The sequence below is a fragment of the Notechis scutatus genome, chromosome 1, assembly GCF_049901735.1.
Source record: "Notechis scutatus isolate UNSWTSFEM ecotype Mainland chromosome 1, rNotScu1.2, whole genome shotgun sequence".
In the NCBI taxonomy this organism is placed as follows: Eukaryota; Metazoa; Chordata; class Lepidosauria; order Squamata; family Elapidae; genus Notechis; species Notechis scutatus.
This window is the reverse complement of record NC_142009.1, coordinates 338,102,811-338,119,109: the sequence shown is the minus strand read 5'-3', so window position 1 is coordinate 338,119,109 and position 16,299 is coordinate 338,102,811. Positions and strand designations below refer to the sequence as shown.

At 42.6% G+C, this 16,299-nt stretch overlaps 2 protein-coding genes across 2 annotated transcripts in view; both read left to right on the top strand.

The window, feature by feature from the left end:
• The window catches only part of LOC113427192 (vomeronasal type-2 receptor 26-like), a 34,391-nt gene extending 23,686 nt beyond the window's left edge, over nt 1-10,705 (top strand). The window contains exons 5-9 of the mRNA XM_087951252.1: nt 3,037-3,328; nt 3,992-4,828; nt 6,025-6,243; nt 7,875-8,004; nt 9,804-10,705. Of these exons, the coding sequence (XP_087807378.1) occupies nt 3,037-3,328; nt 3,992-4,828; nt 6,025-6,243; nt 7,875-8,004; nt 9,804-10,705 (2,380 nt within the window). The remainder of the gene's footprint in view (nt 1-3,036; nt 3,329-3,991; nt 4,829-6,024; nt 6,244-7,874; nt 8,005-9,803) is intronic.
• The window catches only part of LOC148133592 (vomeronasal type-2 receptor 26-like), a 274,460-nt gene that overhangs the window by 176,153 nt on the left and 82,008 nt on the right, over nt 1-16,299 (top strand). The window lies entirely within an intron of this gene.

Below are 16,299 nucleotides of genomic sequence, written 5' to 3'. Positions count from 1 at the left end.
AAAAGAAGAATAAGAGAAACAATAGGACAGGGACGGTAGGCACGTTGGTGCGCTTATGCACGCCCCCTACAGACCTCTTAGGAAAGGGGTGAGGTCAATAGTAGACAGTCTAAGGTTAAAGTTTTTGGGGTTTGGGGAAGAAACTACAGAGTCGGGTAGAGTATTCCAGACATTGACCACTCTATTGCTGAAGTCGTATTTCCTGCAATCAAGTTTGGTGCGGTTAACTTTGAGTTTGTATCTATTGTGTGCTCTTGTGTTGTTATGGTTGAAGCTGAAGTATTCATTGACAGGTAGGACATTGCAATGTATGATTTTATATACCATGCTTAAATCAGACCGAAGACGGCGTAATTCAAGGTTTTCTAGTTCTAGAATTTCAAGTCTGGTGGCATAAGGTATTCTACAACGAGTAGAGGAGTGGAGAACTCTTCTTGTGAAATATTTCTGGACTTTCTCAATTGTGCTAATATCAGATACGTAATGTGGGTTCCAGACTGATGAACTGTATTCGAGTATTGGTCTAGCAAATGTTTTGTATGCTCTGGTTAGTAGTGTGATATTACCAGAGAAAAAGCTACGTAGGATTAGGTTAACAACTCTTAATGCCTTTTTGGCTATGTAGTTGCAGTGGGCTCTAGCACTTAGATCATTAGAGGTGAGTATTCCAAGATCCTTTACAGAGCTTGGGTCATCAACAAGATCTTGACTATTCAGCTTGTATTTTATTTTCTGATTTTTTTTTTGCCAATATGTAAGACAGAGCATTTATTTGTTGAGATTTGAAGTTGCCATTTGTTTGACCATTCTGATACATAGTCAAGATCTTTTTGTAGGGTAGCAGTATTGTCTGTGGTATTGAACAGCTTTACATCATCAGCGAAAAGAACGCAATTGCTCTTAATATGATCACAGAGGTCATTTATGTAGAGTATGAAGAGAGTTGGTCCTAGAACACTGCCTTGGGGGACACCACTATTGACAGGTACAGAATTTGATAGGACGCTCCCAATTTTGACCATTTGTTGTCTGTTTGCCAGGAATGCTTCTATCCAGTTATTCAGTTGTCCAGAGATACCATAGGATTTTATTTTTAGGAGTAGTTTGTCGTGTACCACTGAATCAAAGGCTTTACAGAAGTCTATGTAGATTGCGTCTATTGCTTTGCCCTGGTCGAGTTGTGTCGTCCATATGTTTTTGCAGTGTAAGAGTTGCAGATTACAGGATAGTTTTTTTCTGAAACCAAATTGTTTATTGGAGAGTAGGTTGTTTGTCTCTAAGTGGAGGATGATGGATTGGTTAATAATTGATTCCATGACTTTACAAGTGATGCAGCATAAGGAGATTGGTCTGTAATTTTCAACTAGGCTTGGGTCTCCCTTTTTGAAGATGGGGATGACTGTGGCTTGTGACCATAGGTTAGGCAAGGAGCTGGTCCTGAAAGATTTTTCAAAGATTATGCTTAGAGGTTTGGCTATGGCAGTGGATAGCTTTTTTAAGAAGTAGGCACATATTCCATCAGGTCCAATAGATAGAGATGGTTTTAGATTGCGTAGTGCTTTTTCAACATTGTCTTCTGTTAAATCGATATGTATTAGATCATTGTTGTTATCTGTGGTACGGCTAGGAAATACTGGGCATGATCCATTGCTGTTTACAAATACTGAGCTGAAGAATGTGTTAAAGATGTTGGCTTTAGTGGTGTCGTCGTTGCAGTCTTTACCATCAGGTCCTATCAAGGGTGGGATAGACCTTGAGTATTTTAGTTTGTTGTTTACAAAATTGTTAAAAGCACGGGTGGAATTGGTGCTTAGAAGGTTTTCCTCTTGTTTAATGTGATAATTGATGCATTCGGTATTTATCTGGTGGCATAAATTTTTGTATCGGCTTTTGAAATTGGCAACGTGACCAGATTTGTTTTTCCGCCAGAGTGATCTCTTTTTGGATTGAAGTTTCCTTATTGTTATGACAATATGACAGATAGGCTTTTTTTTCCCTTCTCATAAAGCCAACCAAATTTAAGTCTTTCAAAATCTCAAACCAAATGACAGATTGACAGAAGTTGGAAAGGATGTAGGTCATCTAGTCCAACTCTTCGCCCAAGCAGGAGACACTACACCATTTCTGATAATCTCTTCTTGAAAGCCTCCAGTGAGGAAGCTCCCACAACTTCTGAAGGCAACTTCTGTTCCATTGTTTGGTTTTTCTCACTGTCAGAAAATTTCTCCTTATTTCCAGGTTGATTCTCTCCTTGTTCAGTTTCCCTCCATTATTCCTTGTCTTGTCTTCAGGTACTTTGGAAAATAGCTTGACCCCCTCCTCTCTGTGGCAGCCCCTGAAATATTGGACGACTGTTGTCATATCTCCCCTGGTCCTTCTCTTCACCAGACTAGCCAGGCCCAGTTCCTGCAGCCGTTATTCGTATGTTTCAGCCTCCAGTCCCCTAATCATCTTGGTTACTCTTCTCTGCACTTTTTCTAGAGTCTCAACCTCTTTCTTACAGTGTGGTGACCAAAACTGAATGCAGTGGTCTTATAGAGTGGTATTAGTAACTCCATTGATCTTGATTGTACCCCTCTGTTAACACAATTTAGGATTCTATTAGCTTTTTTGGCTGCCGCTGCACACTGTTGGCTCATATTTAATTGGTTGTCCACTAAGATTCCAAGTTCCTTCTCAGTTACTACTATTAAGTCTAGTTTCACCCAGTCTGTATATGTACTTTTGGTTTTTCTTGCCTAAATGTAGGACTTTAATTTTCTCTACATTGAATTTCATTTTGTTAGATTCAAGTCTGTCAAGATCCATCTGGAACTTGAGCCTATCTTCTAGGGTGTTGGCTATTCCTGCTAGCTTATTGTCATCTACAAATTTGGTAGGTTCGCCTTCTCTTCCCTCACCTAAGTCGTTTATGAAGATATTGAAGAGTGAATGAAACAAAATTAAACAAAAATCGCTCCACCAACGGAAGGCAAATTTCACCGGCATATTACATAAGCTTTCCTGTAACATTCCCCAATTGTTTTCTCACCGCAGAATCATGCCCAAGAACTACCAACAGTTCCTGGCCTTGGTGTTTGCAGTCACAGAGATCAACAAGGATCTAGTACTCCTCCCCAACATCACCCTTGGTTTCCACCTCTATGACAATCACCAGATTGAAAGGAGGATTTCTTTGATCAGTCTCTCCCTGTTCTCTACAAGAGGCCAAATGGTTCCAGGTTATAAATGTCGCAGAGAGGACCCTCTTCTCTCAGTCATAGGAGGTGACAACTCGAAATCCTCAAGGCAGATGGCCTCTATCTTCAGCATCTTCAAGATCCCACAGGTAAGGAGGCTCCACTAGATACAGTATGGAGTAGACAAACAACAGAAACATAGACAGAAGGTGAACATTAAATGTAACCAGGAGAATTAGCCACGGTGGTGCAGTGGTTAGAGTGCAGTACTGTAGGCCACTTCTGCTGACTGCCAGCTGACTGCAATTTGGCAGATCGAATCTCAGCAGGCTCAAGGTTGACTCATCCTTCCATCCTTCCTTCTGAGGTGGGTAAAATGAGGACCCAAATTATTGGGGCAAGATGCTGACTCTGTAAAACTGCTTAGAGAGGGCTGTAAAGCACTGTGATGCAGTATATAAGGGCTATTGCTACTGAATGTTATTTGTCAAAGTCTTTTTATATGACCTCAGAAACATAGGTAAAGAGATGTTCTGAAATGCAATACTTTCCAAAAGGAATTCATTCCTGACTAATTCTTCAAAAAACATATCCACTTTTTGAGGTATATTCTCTGTATCAGAGTGATGGTTTGTTCTATTGGCTTCCAACTTGTCACAACCAGTGTAACTGGTGGCTCTTCCTAAGAAGGAGAAGTTTGTCAATCAAGGTGGGTCAGACTGACTTTAAGGACAACAAACTGCACAATGTTGACCCATAAAGTCAAGATCACCTTTTATTTGTCTTTGAAAGAAGATTCTCACTTTCTCCAGCTCGGCGTTGGCTTTGAGTTCTCTCAGGGAGACAGAGCAGTTTATTCTTCCTTCTTCCGGATTAATCCCAAGGAATTTTCTCAGTATGTTGGTTTAGTCCAGCTGCTCCTGTATTTCCAGTGGAACTGGGTTGGGCTTCTGGCCCCTGAAAGTGACAATGGAGAACATTTCATCTCATCTCTAATGCCAATGCTCCAGGAGAAGGAGATCTGCCTGGCCTTCACTCAAATGCTGAACTCTGATCTACTTGCTATTACAATGTTCAAATTATTTAATAGTTTAAAAGAGTGGTCTAAAGCTGAAGTGATAATTCTGTTTGGAGACACCAGTTGTATGACAAATGTACTGATGGTAATGAACATTCATGAACAATGGACAAAAACGTCATTTTGCAAAATTTGGATCTTAACCTCACATTGGAAAGTAAGTGCGATGGCATCTCAAAACATATGGAAAGATAAAAAACCCTTCCATGGGGTTTTGCATTTTAGGGACCACACTGGTGATGTCTGGGAATTCAGCCATTTCCTCCTGTCTTTAGATCCTTTCAATCCACAAGGAGATGTCTTTCTCCCTCTATGGTGGGAATTTGTCTTTGATTGCAAGATCCATAAATCAGGAGAGATCCCTCCAAAGGGGGAGAAACAATGTACAGGAAAGGAAAATCTGCACAATCTGCACAATTACATTTTTGAAACAGGCATGACAGGTGAAAGTTACAACATCTACAATGCCGTTCTTACTTTGGGACACACATTACATGCAATGCATGGATCAGGAGTGATACCAGCCATGATGAGGCTTGGAAAGAGGATTTCAAATGTCCAGTCATGGCAGGTAATTTTGGGGACCTTTTATCTGGTCTATAAATCTTTGGAGAAGAAACTACCTATACAAATTTATTGGATGACTGATTATCATTCCACTATATAGTTGCATCTAAGTACAGGTAATGGTGCTGGTCCTAGACCATAATAAAAATTGACTGAGTGCAGATTAAAACAACAATTGTTTTAAAAATATAATATGAGTTAAGTGTGCTGTTTGGATATAAAGAGGTAGAGGGGAGAAAAGAGGAATGAACCAAATGTGTTCCCCATAAGATCCATAGAGGAAAGTTCTTCTTATGAAGTCAAGGAAATGATTCCTTGAGTTTCAGAGAGTGATCATTCTAGGACTGATCGGTTGGATTGCCTTGCAGTCCAAGGGCCTCGCAGGAATCTTCTCCAGAACCCTAGTTCAAAGGCCTCAATTCTTTGGTGCTCAGCCTTCTTTATGGTCCAACTTTCACAGCCATACAATGCTGGGAAAACAGCATGATATAAAGGAGTCAAATTTGGGGTTTTACTCTTGATTGACCAAGCCTCCACCAATGGAACTCCTGTAGTTTCTGAGACATACATGTAAGTTGTAAGGTAGCAATAGCTATAGCACTTAGACTTATATACCACTTCGCAGTGCTTTACAGCCCTCTCTAAGTGGTTTACAGAGTCAGCCTCTTGTCCCCAACAATCTGGGTCCTCATTTCACTGACCTTGGAAGGATGGAAGGCTGAGTCAACCTTGAGCAAGTCAGGATCAAACTCCTGGCAATGGGCAGTAAGTTAGCCTGCAATAGTGTATTCTAACCACTGCTCTTGGAAAAGAGAGAGAGAGAGAATATAGACAGATAGACAGACAGATAGATAGTGACAGATAGATATGGTAGATAAACAGAAGATAGAGATAGACAGATAGATGATAGTTAGCAATAGCACTTAGACTTATATACTGTTTCACAGTGCTTTACATCTCTCTCTAAGCAGTTTACAGAGTCAGTGTATTGCCTCCAACAATCTGGGGCCTCATTTTACTGATCTCAGAAGGATGGAAGGCTGAGTCAACCTTGAGCCTGCCAAATTGTTGGCAGCCGGCAGTTAGCAGAAGTAGCCTGAAGGACTGCATTCTGACATTTAACAAAGAATAATCAGAACCATATATTGTATGTATCTTTCAGCCAATTTCTTCAATTTCCAGAGATGTATTTTCTTTCAGGTTCTTTACTTCTTGAGGAATATCCAGTTTAACAACAGTGCTGGAGATGAAGTCACCTTCTCAGAAAATGGACTGGATTCTTCTCGATTTGATCTTCTCAACTGGGTTTTCCTCCCTAATCAATCTTTTGTCCCCATAAAAGTTGGGCAAATAGATCTTGGGGCTTCCCCAGGACAGGATTTCATCATTAAACCCGAGGCAATTATCTGGGCCACAAAGGTGAGCTGCAAGGAAATGTTGTAAGTTCAGGGAAAGATTCATTCTCTCCTGCAGATGCAGAACATTCTTTTAACTTGGAAAGTGGCCAGTTGGGTCAGAAAATATGGCAGTCATTTGGTGAAAAATCTGCTTTGCAGGTAGCACATATGAGGTCTGTCAATCCACCAAGGATTGAGATTGGGAAGAACTTCTGCTTGAAACCCAAGATGCAGTTAAGAAATGCAACAATAACTTCCCTAGACCATTCCTGTTCAGCTGGATCCTCATGACTCTTTGTTTTAGGAAATGCTGTATCTCAATGTCACAAGCCTTCTTTTGCAGGATAAAATCCCAGTTCCAACCTCCAGCATCCATTTGTGGGTTGTGTGATAAGTAAGAAGTAAAGTAAAGAAGATAAGTAATAAGTAAAAGATAGAGCTATGGTAACGCCATATTTAGCCTCTGTGTAACCTAAGACACTTTACTGGAATATTAAGTAAGACATTGTATAAGAATGTTCTTTGTAATTACAATAGCAAGATTGTTTTGCACATTCTGGTTAGAAGATAGTTTGCAGGTCATAGAAGATAGCTCGCAGGTCAAGTTGTCCAGTTGTCATGCTAAAATTAATAATGCTGACAATGGGAAAAACTGCCAAAAAGGATGGAGATTACTGGAAATGGGTAAACAGATGGGATGGAATTGCCGGGAAGAATATGTTTACCCACCCAGAAATCAGCCAATAGGATAAGGGGGCAGTGACAGTGAAGTGGTCTTGAAACCTTATTTAACCAACATGTATTTCTATAGAAGATGTCTGCTGTCTCCTCTCTAAAAGGAGAAGAAGTCCAAACCTTTGCAAACATTTTTTATATTGTTCATGAGTCTCTTGTTGTTTACATGCCTAAAAAGGTGATAATGATTGTTAGGGATATACACCCTAGCAGAACGTGCAACGGCAGTCTAGCAGGCAGGCAGATATGTGAGACAAAACGTTGTAGTAGCTTACACTCAGTAAGACAGATACACTGTGCAAGTTAAATAGTTTTTATTCCAGCAAGAGTTATAGCATAGTCAAACGGTCCATATGTCATACACTAAGTTCAGTCAGTCCGGAGGTTATTCAGTTTGCAAAGTCCAGTGTCGAAAAAGAGTTCATTAAACTTACAATCAATCAGTCCAGTAATTTATCTCTTTTGCAGTCAGAGATATGAAGAAAAATCAAACCCCTTTTCTTCTCTCAGCAAACACGCAGTTATCACCATCAATCTATCCTTGTCAGCATTCCAGTAAAAGCCAAGCAAACAGTGAGCTCTCTTGCTCCCTCTTATGGTGATTTTACAACCGCACCCAAAATACTTGGTTTACAGTTTAAAGTGATACACACAATCATAGTCTCTATATATTATTTTACCCAAATAAGTTAGGTAACCAATGTTATCCCTAACAACGATCACAGGTTGGGAATGCCACTGGCCTGAATCCCTCAGAAGCTGTTTCTGGTTTCTGATAGACAGTGTTGAACCATGTCACTTGATGGACATTTTGAACACAGAAATAGAAATATGGAATGGAAATAGGAATGTGGAACTGAATTAATGAAGAATGCTCATTGCTTACACCATGTGAAGTATTTCTCTTTGTTCTTTCAGAAGGTGCCCTTTGCCAGGTGTGGCAAGAATAGGTGCCAGGCAGGAGAGAGGAGAAGCATTCCAGAGGGTGAGCCGGTTTGCTGCTACCAATGTGACGCTTGTCCAGAAGGCACCATCTCTAATCAGACAGGTACAGCTGATTTCAAACGTAGATCTTTCAGGATCAAGGAAGCCATTCAGTAGATCAAAATTGTTTTTGCTATTGTCATTTTTGGTAAGATTGGCATGAACTAATACTGCTCCGCAGACCTCATCAGTTTCAAGGAGTCAGATATGAAATTGAAGCATTAATTTTTATTATTTAGTGTGTGCTTCTTGTGTCAGCACTATCAATCTCTGAGGAAATTGACCTATCAGAAAAAGAGGAGACCAGGAGTGGGCTGCTACAGGTTCACCCAGGTTCAGGCGGATCCAGAGCTAATGTTATGGCTAGTTCGGCAAACCACCAAATTCCACCCCTGGCTGGCACCACCCACCCTGCCCACCCCACTTCTCCCGCCCTACCCCACCCCTCCCAGGAGTCTCCATATGGCCCATTTTGGATGTGAGGTAACTGCTGGGCCTGTGGGCCTCCCAGAGGCTCCGGAAGTCCAAAAATGGGCCCATTTCTGACTTCCGGGGGGCCTTCAAAGCTCAGGAGAGGCAGTTTTCACCCTCCCAGAGACACGAGGAAAGCCTCTGGAGCATGGGGAAGGCAAAAAATGGGCCTCCCGGAAGTTCTGGAAGTCTGAAAACAGGCCGGTTTCGAGGGGTGGGATTCTACAGGTTTGCTCCTATTCGCTAGAACCGGTTGTTAACATTCTAAGCAGTTCGGAGAACCGGTTGTTAGAAGAAATTACTGGCCTAATCCTGTAAGGAAGGCAGGAAGGAAGCATTCTGGTGTTGCTTACAGAAACTGCCTCTCCATTAACCCTTATTACATTCTTGGAAGGACTAGACTTCCTGTCTCAGGAACGTCTCTGGAGTTTTTTTCCCTCCTTTGCTGGTACTTTGCTTGTGTGGAGTGACCATTCAAAGTTACAATGGCACTGAGAAAAGTGACTTATGACCATTTTTCACACTTACGACTGTTGCAGCATCCCCACAGTCATGAGAGGCCAGGAGAGGAGATGCATGCCTCGATGTGAGTGATACTGAGTTGGCCACACCCAACCAATAACATGACCACCAAGCCATGTCCACCAAGTCACATGACCACGAAGCCATGCCCACCACCTAAGCCACACCCACAGAACCAGTTGATAAAAATATTGAATCCCACCCCTGCCCGTTTCCAGCCTTCAGAGGACCTCTAGAGCACAGGGGAGGCAGTTCTGGCCCTCCCAGAAGCTTGAGGAAAGTCCCTGGAGCATGGAGAAGGTGAAAATGCCTCCAACAAGGCCATGCCCACCATGGCCATGCCCACCCGGCAACCTAGCAGAGAACCTGATGCTGAAATTTTTGAAGCCCACCTCTGGAGGAGACCCATCTTATCTATGTCTCTTAGTTAAAGCAGAAGGGGCCACAGAAATGTCTGAATAATCAGATTTGAAGTGCACAGCAGAGAAGTTAAGGTAATGATAATAAACATGTAATGTACAGATGAAGAATATAGCAGGATTCCTGGCTAACACATCTGAGTCTTCTGTGGGTTCTAATTTAAAGTGTGTGGGGGTGGGGGTGGGGGGAAACAGGCTACAACATCAAGCTGAAAGTTACAGTACTCATGGAAGTGCCTAGAGGGGGGACATCTGGAATTGAACAAAGGTTTTGGCTAATTTTTTCCTGGGACCATCATGAGTAAAGGATAATTTGTACTTTTTGATGTCCTAAAGTAAAATCCTCTTTGTGAGTAGAAGGACACAGAAAGGTGACAGATAATCTCTGGGTGAGGGATAATGGTCATGGTAGATGCCCCTGAAATCCTTAGATAAACATTCTTAATTTCAGATGCAGCTCACTGTGAACCATGCCCAGAAGACCAATATCCCAACAAGGACAACAACCAATGCATTGCCAAGAAGATCCACTTCCTTTCCTACCAAGAGACCCTGGGATACATATTGACATCACTTGTTCTTTCTGTCTCTGTGATCACAGTGGCAGTTTTAATGGTTTTCTATAAACATCATAACACACCGATTGTCAAGGCCAACAATCGAGATCTCACCTACATCCTCTTGGTCTCCCTCCTGCTGTGCTTCCTCTGTTCCTTCCTTTTCATTGGTCGACCAGGGAAGCTCACCTGTCTCTTCCGACAAGCTGCCTTTGCTATTCTCTTTGCCCTTGCAGTTTCCTCTGTGTTGGCAAAAACTGTCATGGTGGTTCTGGCCTTCATGGCCATCAAGCCAGGGAACAGGATGAGTAAACTCTTAGGGAAATCACTGACCAACTCCATTGTCTTAGCCTGTCCTCTGATCCAATCAGCTCTTTGTGCCACCTGGCTGGGAACCTCTCCCCCATATCCCAAGCTGGATTTTCACTCCTTGTTTGGAGAGACCATCTTGGAATGTAATGAAGGCTCAGCTTCAATGTTTTATGCTGTCCTCACTTACCTAGGTTTCCTGGCCCTTATCAGTTTCACTGTGGCCTTTCTGGCCAGAAAATTGCCTGATAGTTTTAATGAAGCTAAGTTCATCACTTTCAGCATGCTGGTCTTTTGCAGTGTTTGGATCACTTTCCTCCCTACCTACCTGAGCACCAAAGGGAAGTCAATGGTGGCTGTAGAGATCTTCTCCATTTTAGCCTCTGGAGCTGCTCTCTTAGCTTGTATCTTTTTTCCCAAATGCTACATTATTCTACTGAGGCCTGATCTGAATTGTAGAGAAAATATAAGAAACAAAAATCTATAACTAATGCAAGGATAGGCCTCATTTATATTTATCTTTGAGGCATGTTTACAATGTGATGACTTTTGTAAAAAAAAAAGCGGGGGGTGAAATGAAGGTGTATCCTCTTTTGTTGGTGATGTCAAAGCTTTCAACTTTTGAGCATGTAATAATCTTGTTGCAGTTGCTGTATATAAATGTTCCAGGATTTTCTACTTGCCTGTCTATTCACATGGGTAAAATCTTGAAACTTAAGCCTTTCTGCTGACAGAGTCTATGGTAATTTTGATCAGAACATTCCCATAGGACTCCCTCAATCTCAAGATGCAAAGTTGCTTCCAACTAAGACCGTTGTTCTCTGTAGCTAACAGGAAGTCAGGAGAATTATTATAATAAATATGCACACACACATCATTTTCCCCTCCTTTGTGTAGCCTCCCTTCTCCTTTTTTGAAATATTTTTTTTATTAAAAGCTTTAAAAGAACATAAAAAGTAACACTTTCCCTCCTTTTCAAAATCTGTAAATATGAGGCCATCTCTGTATCTGCAATGATATGTCTCCAGTGGTAGGATTCAAATAATTTAACAACAGGCACTGTTCCCTAATGACTGGATGGGTGATGTGGGCAGGGGGTGTGACAGGCAGCACTCAGCCTCCTTCACACACACCCCGGAGCAAAAACAGGCCACAGGAGGGGACACCCCCCGGTGCCTCCCTGCAGCCTTCTGGAAACAAAATCAGACCACAGTGGGGGGCACACCACACCATCACCACCCCATGCCCTGTTTTGGGCATAACCAGCTTCCCTGAACTTACCTGGGAGCCAAAATGGGGTGCGTGAGGACTCCTGGAAAGGGTGTGGGAGGGAGGGGAAGGGCCAGCCAGAGGTAGTATTTGCCGTTCTCCGAGCCAGTCAAAATTTCTGCTACCGGTATGCCAGAACTGGTCCAAACCGGCTGAATACCACCTCTGTATGCCTCCCACTAATCTTTCGTAGGGTAATACTTACTGTCTAATAAACACTGCAGTCAGCCTTAATTATTTGCTTTGGGTCCTGCATTTTGATTTTGGCAAAAACTGGTGTCAGAAGTGGAATTCACAATCTTGTGACCTGAGGTAATACTCCGTTGCTCTTAGACGGTGTGTCATGGGGAGTTTGAGTCCATGTCCCTTTCTGCGGTCACATCAGGGAAATGTTTAGGAGTGTGTATAATGCAACAGTCTATGAGTAAAGGCAGTGGTGGGATACTGCCGGTTTGGACTGGTTCGGGCAAACTGGTATCTCTGACAATCAGCTGGCCCTGCCCCTTTGCCCCTGCCCTATCGTGTCCTTTATTTCCTGCTTTGTAGCTCATCTCAATCATGCAGCACAGCTGATTTCCCCCACTCACTGTTCTACTTACCGTTGCTGATTTGGAAGGTGAGCAGCTGAGCTACTAAATGCTCCATTTTCAGTGCTGCGTGCAAGTGCCTTAGGCACATGTGTGTACTCTGCAAACCGGTTGTTAAGCCAGCAGCATCCCACCACTGAGTAAAGGTCTATTTTGGATTTGGAGGGTTGAGTGGGAACCTTCTGTTTGGAGCAGAAACTAACCCCACAATTATGTTCAATCTCCCCTTTTCTTGTTGTCTCACAGAATGAAGTTGCTTTAGCTGGTCTTAGGCATGGAGGGAAATGTAAAATGGTATTTAGTGTAGATTGTGCATGGTAAATGCATGATTCCCCATTAAGAAAAGGATTGCATGAAAATGTAAGGGAATAAAAACAGCCAATCCTTGCCAGTTGGTAATAGTTCCTTATGTGAATCCAAGGATGAGATAATCAATATAGGGATGGAATAGAACAATGTTTGAAACAGTTTAAATCCATTGGGTTCTGCAATCCAATCATGGATCCCATCCCAAGAAGTTTCACTAATGGCAATGATGTCATATCTTCCCTCGTGTACTAGGAATATACAGTATTATAGGTTCATCTGCTCTGTGGATTACAAGAGCCACAAACATGTTTTCCATTCTGAGGTATAAAGAGAAGCTATCGCTGAGAGAGAAGGAAATTGCAATTATGAGAAGAATGGTAATTCTTAAAGTATCCCCTGTGAATTTCTACACAAATCTTCCAAGATAAAACTTGCTTTAAAAAATATTTCTTGGGTTCTCCAGGAGGGAGCAGGACATGTCACTTTATCTTGTCCTGCAGAGTGCTACCTCCTGGGTGTGAATGAGACCCACATGCTTTGTTTTCTTCTTTGATCATAGCTCAAGGACAGGTAAAAGAAAGCACAGTGGATATAAATTTGTCCTGTGGACATCCAGGTGGCATTGGTGATGTCCACTGTGCTAAAGCTTTGGTGAGATTTCCTGCAATTCAGCTTCTGCATGAATCTTGATTTCTGATTTAGGAAGGAAGATGATAAGAATGACTGGGCTGCCTCTCCTGCTACTGCTGAACTTCTGGCTCCTGCCTCCAACTTCTGCAAAGAGGATGCAAACCGTACATGTGTTGAGGAAATATTTCCAAACACAGAAAAGCTACTATAGGACTGGTGGGAATTATTATTGGTAGGAATTTGCCTCTGGGAACCATCATTTCTTCCAAAGTTCCAGATTTTCAAAATGACCCATTCATGCTTTCTCTACCATTTGTGTAAGTTTCACCTGGAGAGGAAATATGTAGACATAGGTTCCCTTTGCCTTAAATTCAGGAACTCCTTTCAGAAATATTTCTTCCAGTGTTTTGCAGTGTCCTAGTGTTGTTCACATTTTCTGCTTTTCTCAATAAAATACCGAGCTCTTAAAATGGGCTGGAATTCTCAATCTTTCCAGAACTGTTCATCAGGAAGATGACAAATAACAGCAAAAGAAAACAGGGACAACACATTAGAAATGGTGTTGGCCTAGTGAAGAAGTTGAATTATAATATTATTTCAAGTCATGGTGGAAAACTCAAATAAAAGCTCAATCTTTTTCCAGGGTTTAGGAGTTCTAAAAATCTCCCTTAGTTTTGGAATCATCGTTGTTCATGAATAATGGCCTATGGTAAATCTTTGAGGTGACACCCCCCCCCCTAGTCCTGGTATCAGCAATGTTTACCACACCTGAAGAAGTTTCTCCAAGAGAGAACCTAAATTAGAAGGGTGAAAGAGGAGCAATTGGGAAGGTTTGCAAAGAGCAAAGTAAGCATGAGAGAGATGATAGGGAGTATAATACAATCCATGGTATGTATGGAAAGACATTTTTCCTTTCTCAGAAAACCACTGAAGTTTAATCAAAGAAGATCCTTTTTTAAAAAACCTCAAGCCCAAACTAACTTGAGAGTTGCTGCTCCAAAAATTCTTTAAAGGGAAAGGCAAAAGCTACCAGCACAGATGAGATTTCCTGCAGTGTTCCCCAATGTTTTTTTCATTGTAGAGGCATATTTAAGAACTATCAGCAATTCCTTGCATTGATGTTTGCAGTCAAGGAAGTCAACAGAAATTTGCTTCTACTACCTAATATCACCCTTGGCTTTCACATCTACGACAACCACCAGACTGAAAGGAATATTTCCTTAATCAGTTTGTCCCTGCTCTCCACACGAGGCCAAATGGTTCCAGGTTACAAATGTGAGAGGCAGGACATTCTGGTCTCCATCATTGGAGGTCACAGCTCTAAATCCTCAAGGCAGATGGCTTCTATCTTCAGCATCTTCAAGGTCCCACAGGTAAGGGGGCTCCATTGGATACAGTATGGACCAGACAAACATAAGAAGCACACAAAAAAGTCCAAAGTTCCAGATAATCTTTAAAAAGGCCATGGGTGTCACTCAGTGTTATAAGAAGTACAATAAGAATGGAGAAACATTGACATTTTGTGGCTTGTACTGCCACGAGGTAGGCATTGATAGAAACTCTAGGTCAGAAACATAAAACACACGGCCCATCCCAGCCCATTAAACACACAAAAAGGGCCAGTGCACAGGGGCCAACAGTATCTGGCAGAAGCCGCAGCCCACTGGAGTCTACTGGGGCTCTGCAACCCAAGCTGTGCAGGTGGATCCAAGCACTGGGACTGCCAGGCTGGCTCTCCAAGCAGCAGGTGGAGGCAGAGCTGTGGGGGTGAGGCATGGGATCAGGAATGCACCAGGTGAATGCACCAGATGGATGTCCATTCACCCACCCACCCGCCCACTCACCCTCCCACTCTGTCCCACCATTTGCTTTTGCTTGCCCATGGCCATCCCAGATGAAATGGGACAGGCGGCTGTGTGGCCCCCTTGCAGACCAAATTTCATGCCACCCTCCATGCATCTGTTTCCACCTGCTGCTTTTGTTGCCACGCCTGGGCTCAGCCAGCACCATCCAAACCTCTTCCTCCAGCTCCACCAGACACATGGGATGAGCCTCCCACCCACCGCCCCGCCCACAATGGCCCCAGTTTATAGGAAGGGCAGGGAGACCCATCCCCAGGAGGCAGCCAGGACTCCCCTCCCCATTCTGCCTCGCCTGAGCCCAGCCCCAGAGCTGACTAACATGTCCTACACCAGCCTACCTTAGGACCCCACAGCCAGGCCACCCCCTCCTTGCTCATTGCCCCACCTTCAAGCAGAGGCACCAGAAGTAGCAGCCACATCCAGCAGGAGTGCCACTGTTCCTCAACCTGCCCCCAACCCAGGAAGGCCAGACTGGGCAAGGAGAGTCACCACAACAGGAGCAGCCTAGAGCAGGAGGCAAGTGGGTACAGGCATCCCCTCAGGGAAATGGAGCTGGGCTTTGTAAGTTGATTTTGTGTGAATGTTTGTATTTGTGCTTAATGTTTCAAATCCTGTTTGAGTTTGTCTTTATTCCCACCGGAGGGCAAACTCTGCGGGGTGCGGAAGGCAAACTCCGCGGGGTGGCCAGACTGTATTATTGGTTTTCTCTAATCTCTTTTAGCTTTAAGATAGTTTTTCATATTTGTTCTGTGGCAATATCCTGTCTGTCCCTTTTGTAATTTATATTTTGTGTCTTTTGTCTGTTTGTTTTGGTTATTTGGTATGTCCTGTGTTTGTAAGGGTTTTCTAAATTATCTTTTTGTTTCCTTTTCTTATTTGCCTAGTTTTCTTAATTACTCAGGCTTTTGTCTATATCTAATACCTTTTTATTTGATCTCTTTTCCTATGTAAATTTGTTTTATGGCTGACCTGATGTTCCTCTTGGGCTTTTCCTGTTTTTGTGACACTACTGTCTTCGTGAAGTTCCCTTTCCACAGAACTATTGGTAAGTGCATGTGGCCATGTGTCACAAGTGGAAATTCCTAAAATTAAATTTAAATTGCAGAAATATTTTTTTTGCGTTTTTGGTGAAATTGGAGTTGGAAACCATGCCCAGTGATAACGATAAAACTTTTATTTTCAGAGTTAAATACACCTGATTCCTCTGATGGCTACCAAGAGGTGGAACTAGCTTCTCAAATATAAACCCAACTTGGCAAGATGGCCTTTATTTGATGATAGTAGCCATGATGCCTCATTTCTAGCTCTAGTACAACTACACCAATTTCTGAAGGTCTCCTTTTTTTTTTTCAGATTCTTGCCCATTTGAGCAATGTGCAGTTGAACAACAGGGCTGGAGATGAAGTCTCTTTCTCAATGTTCTC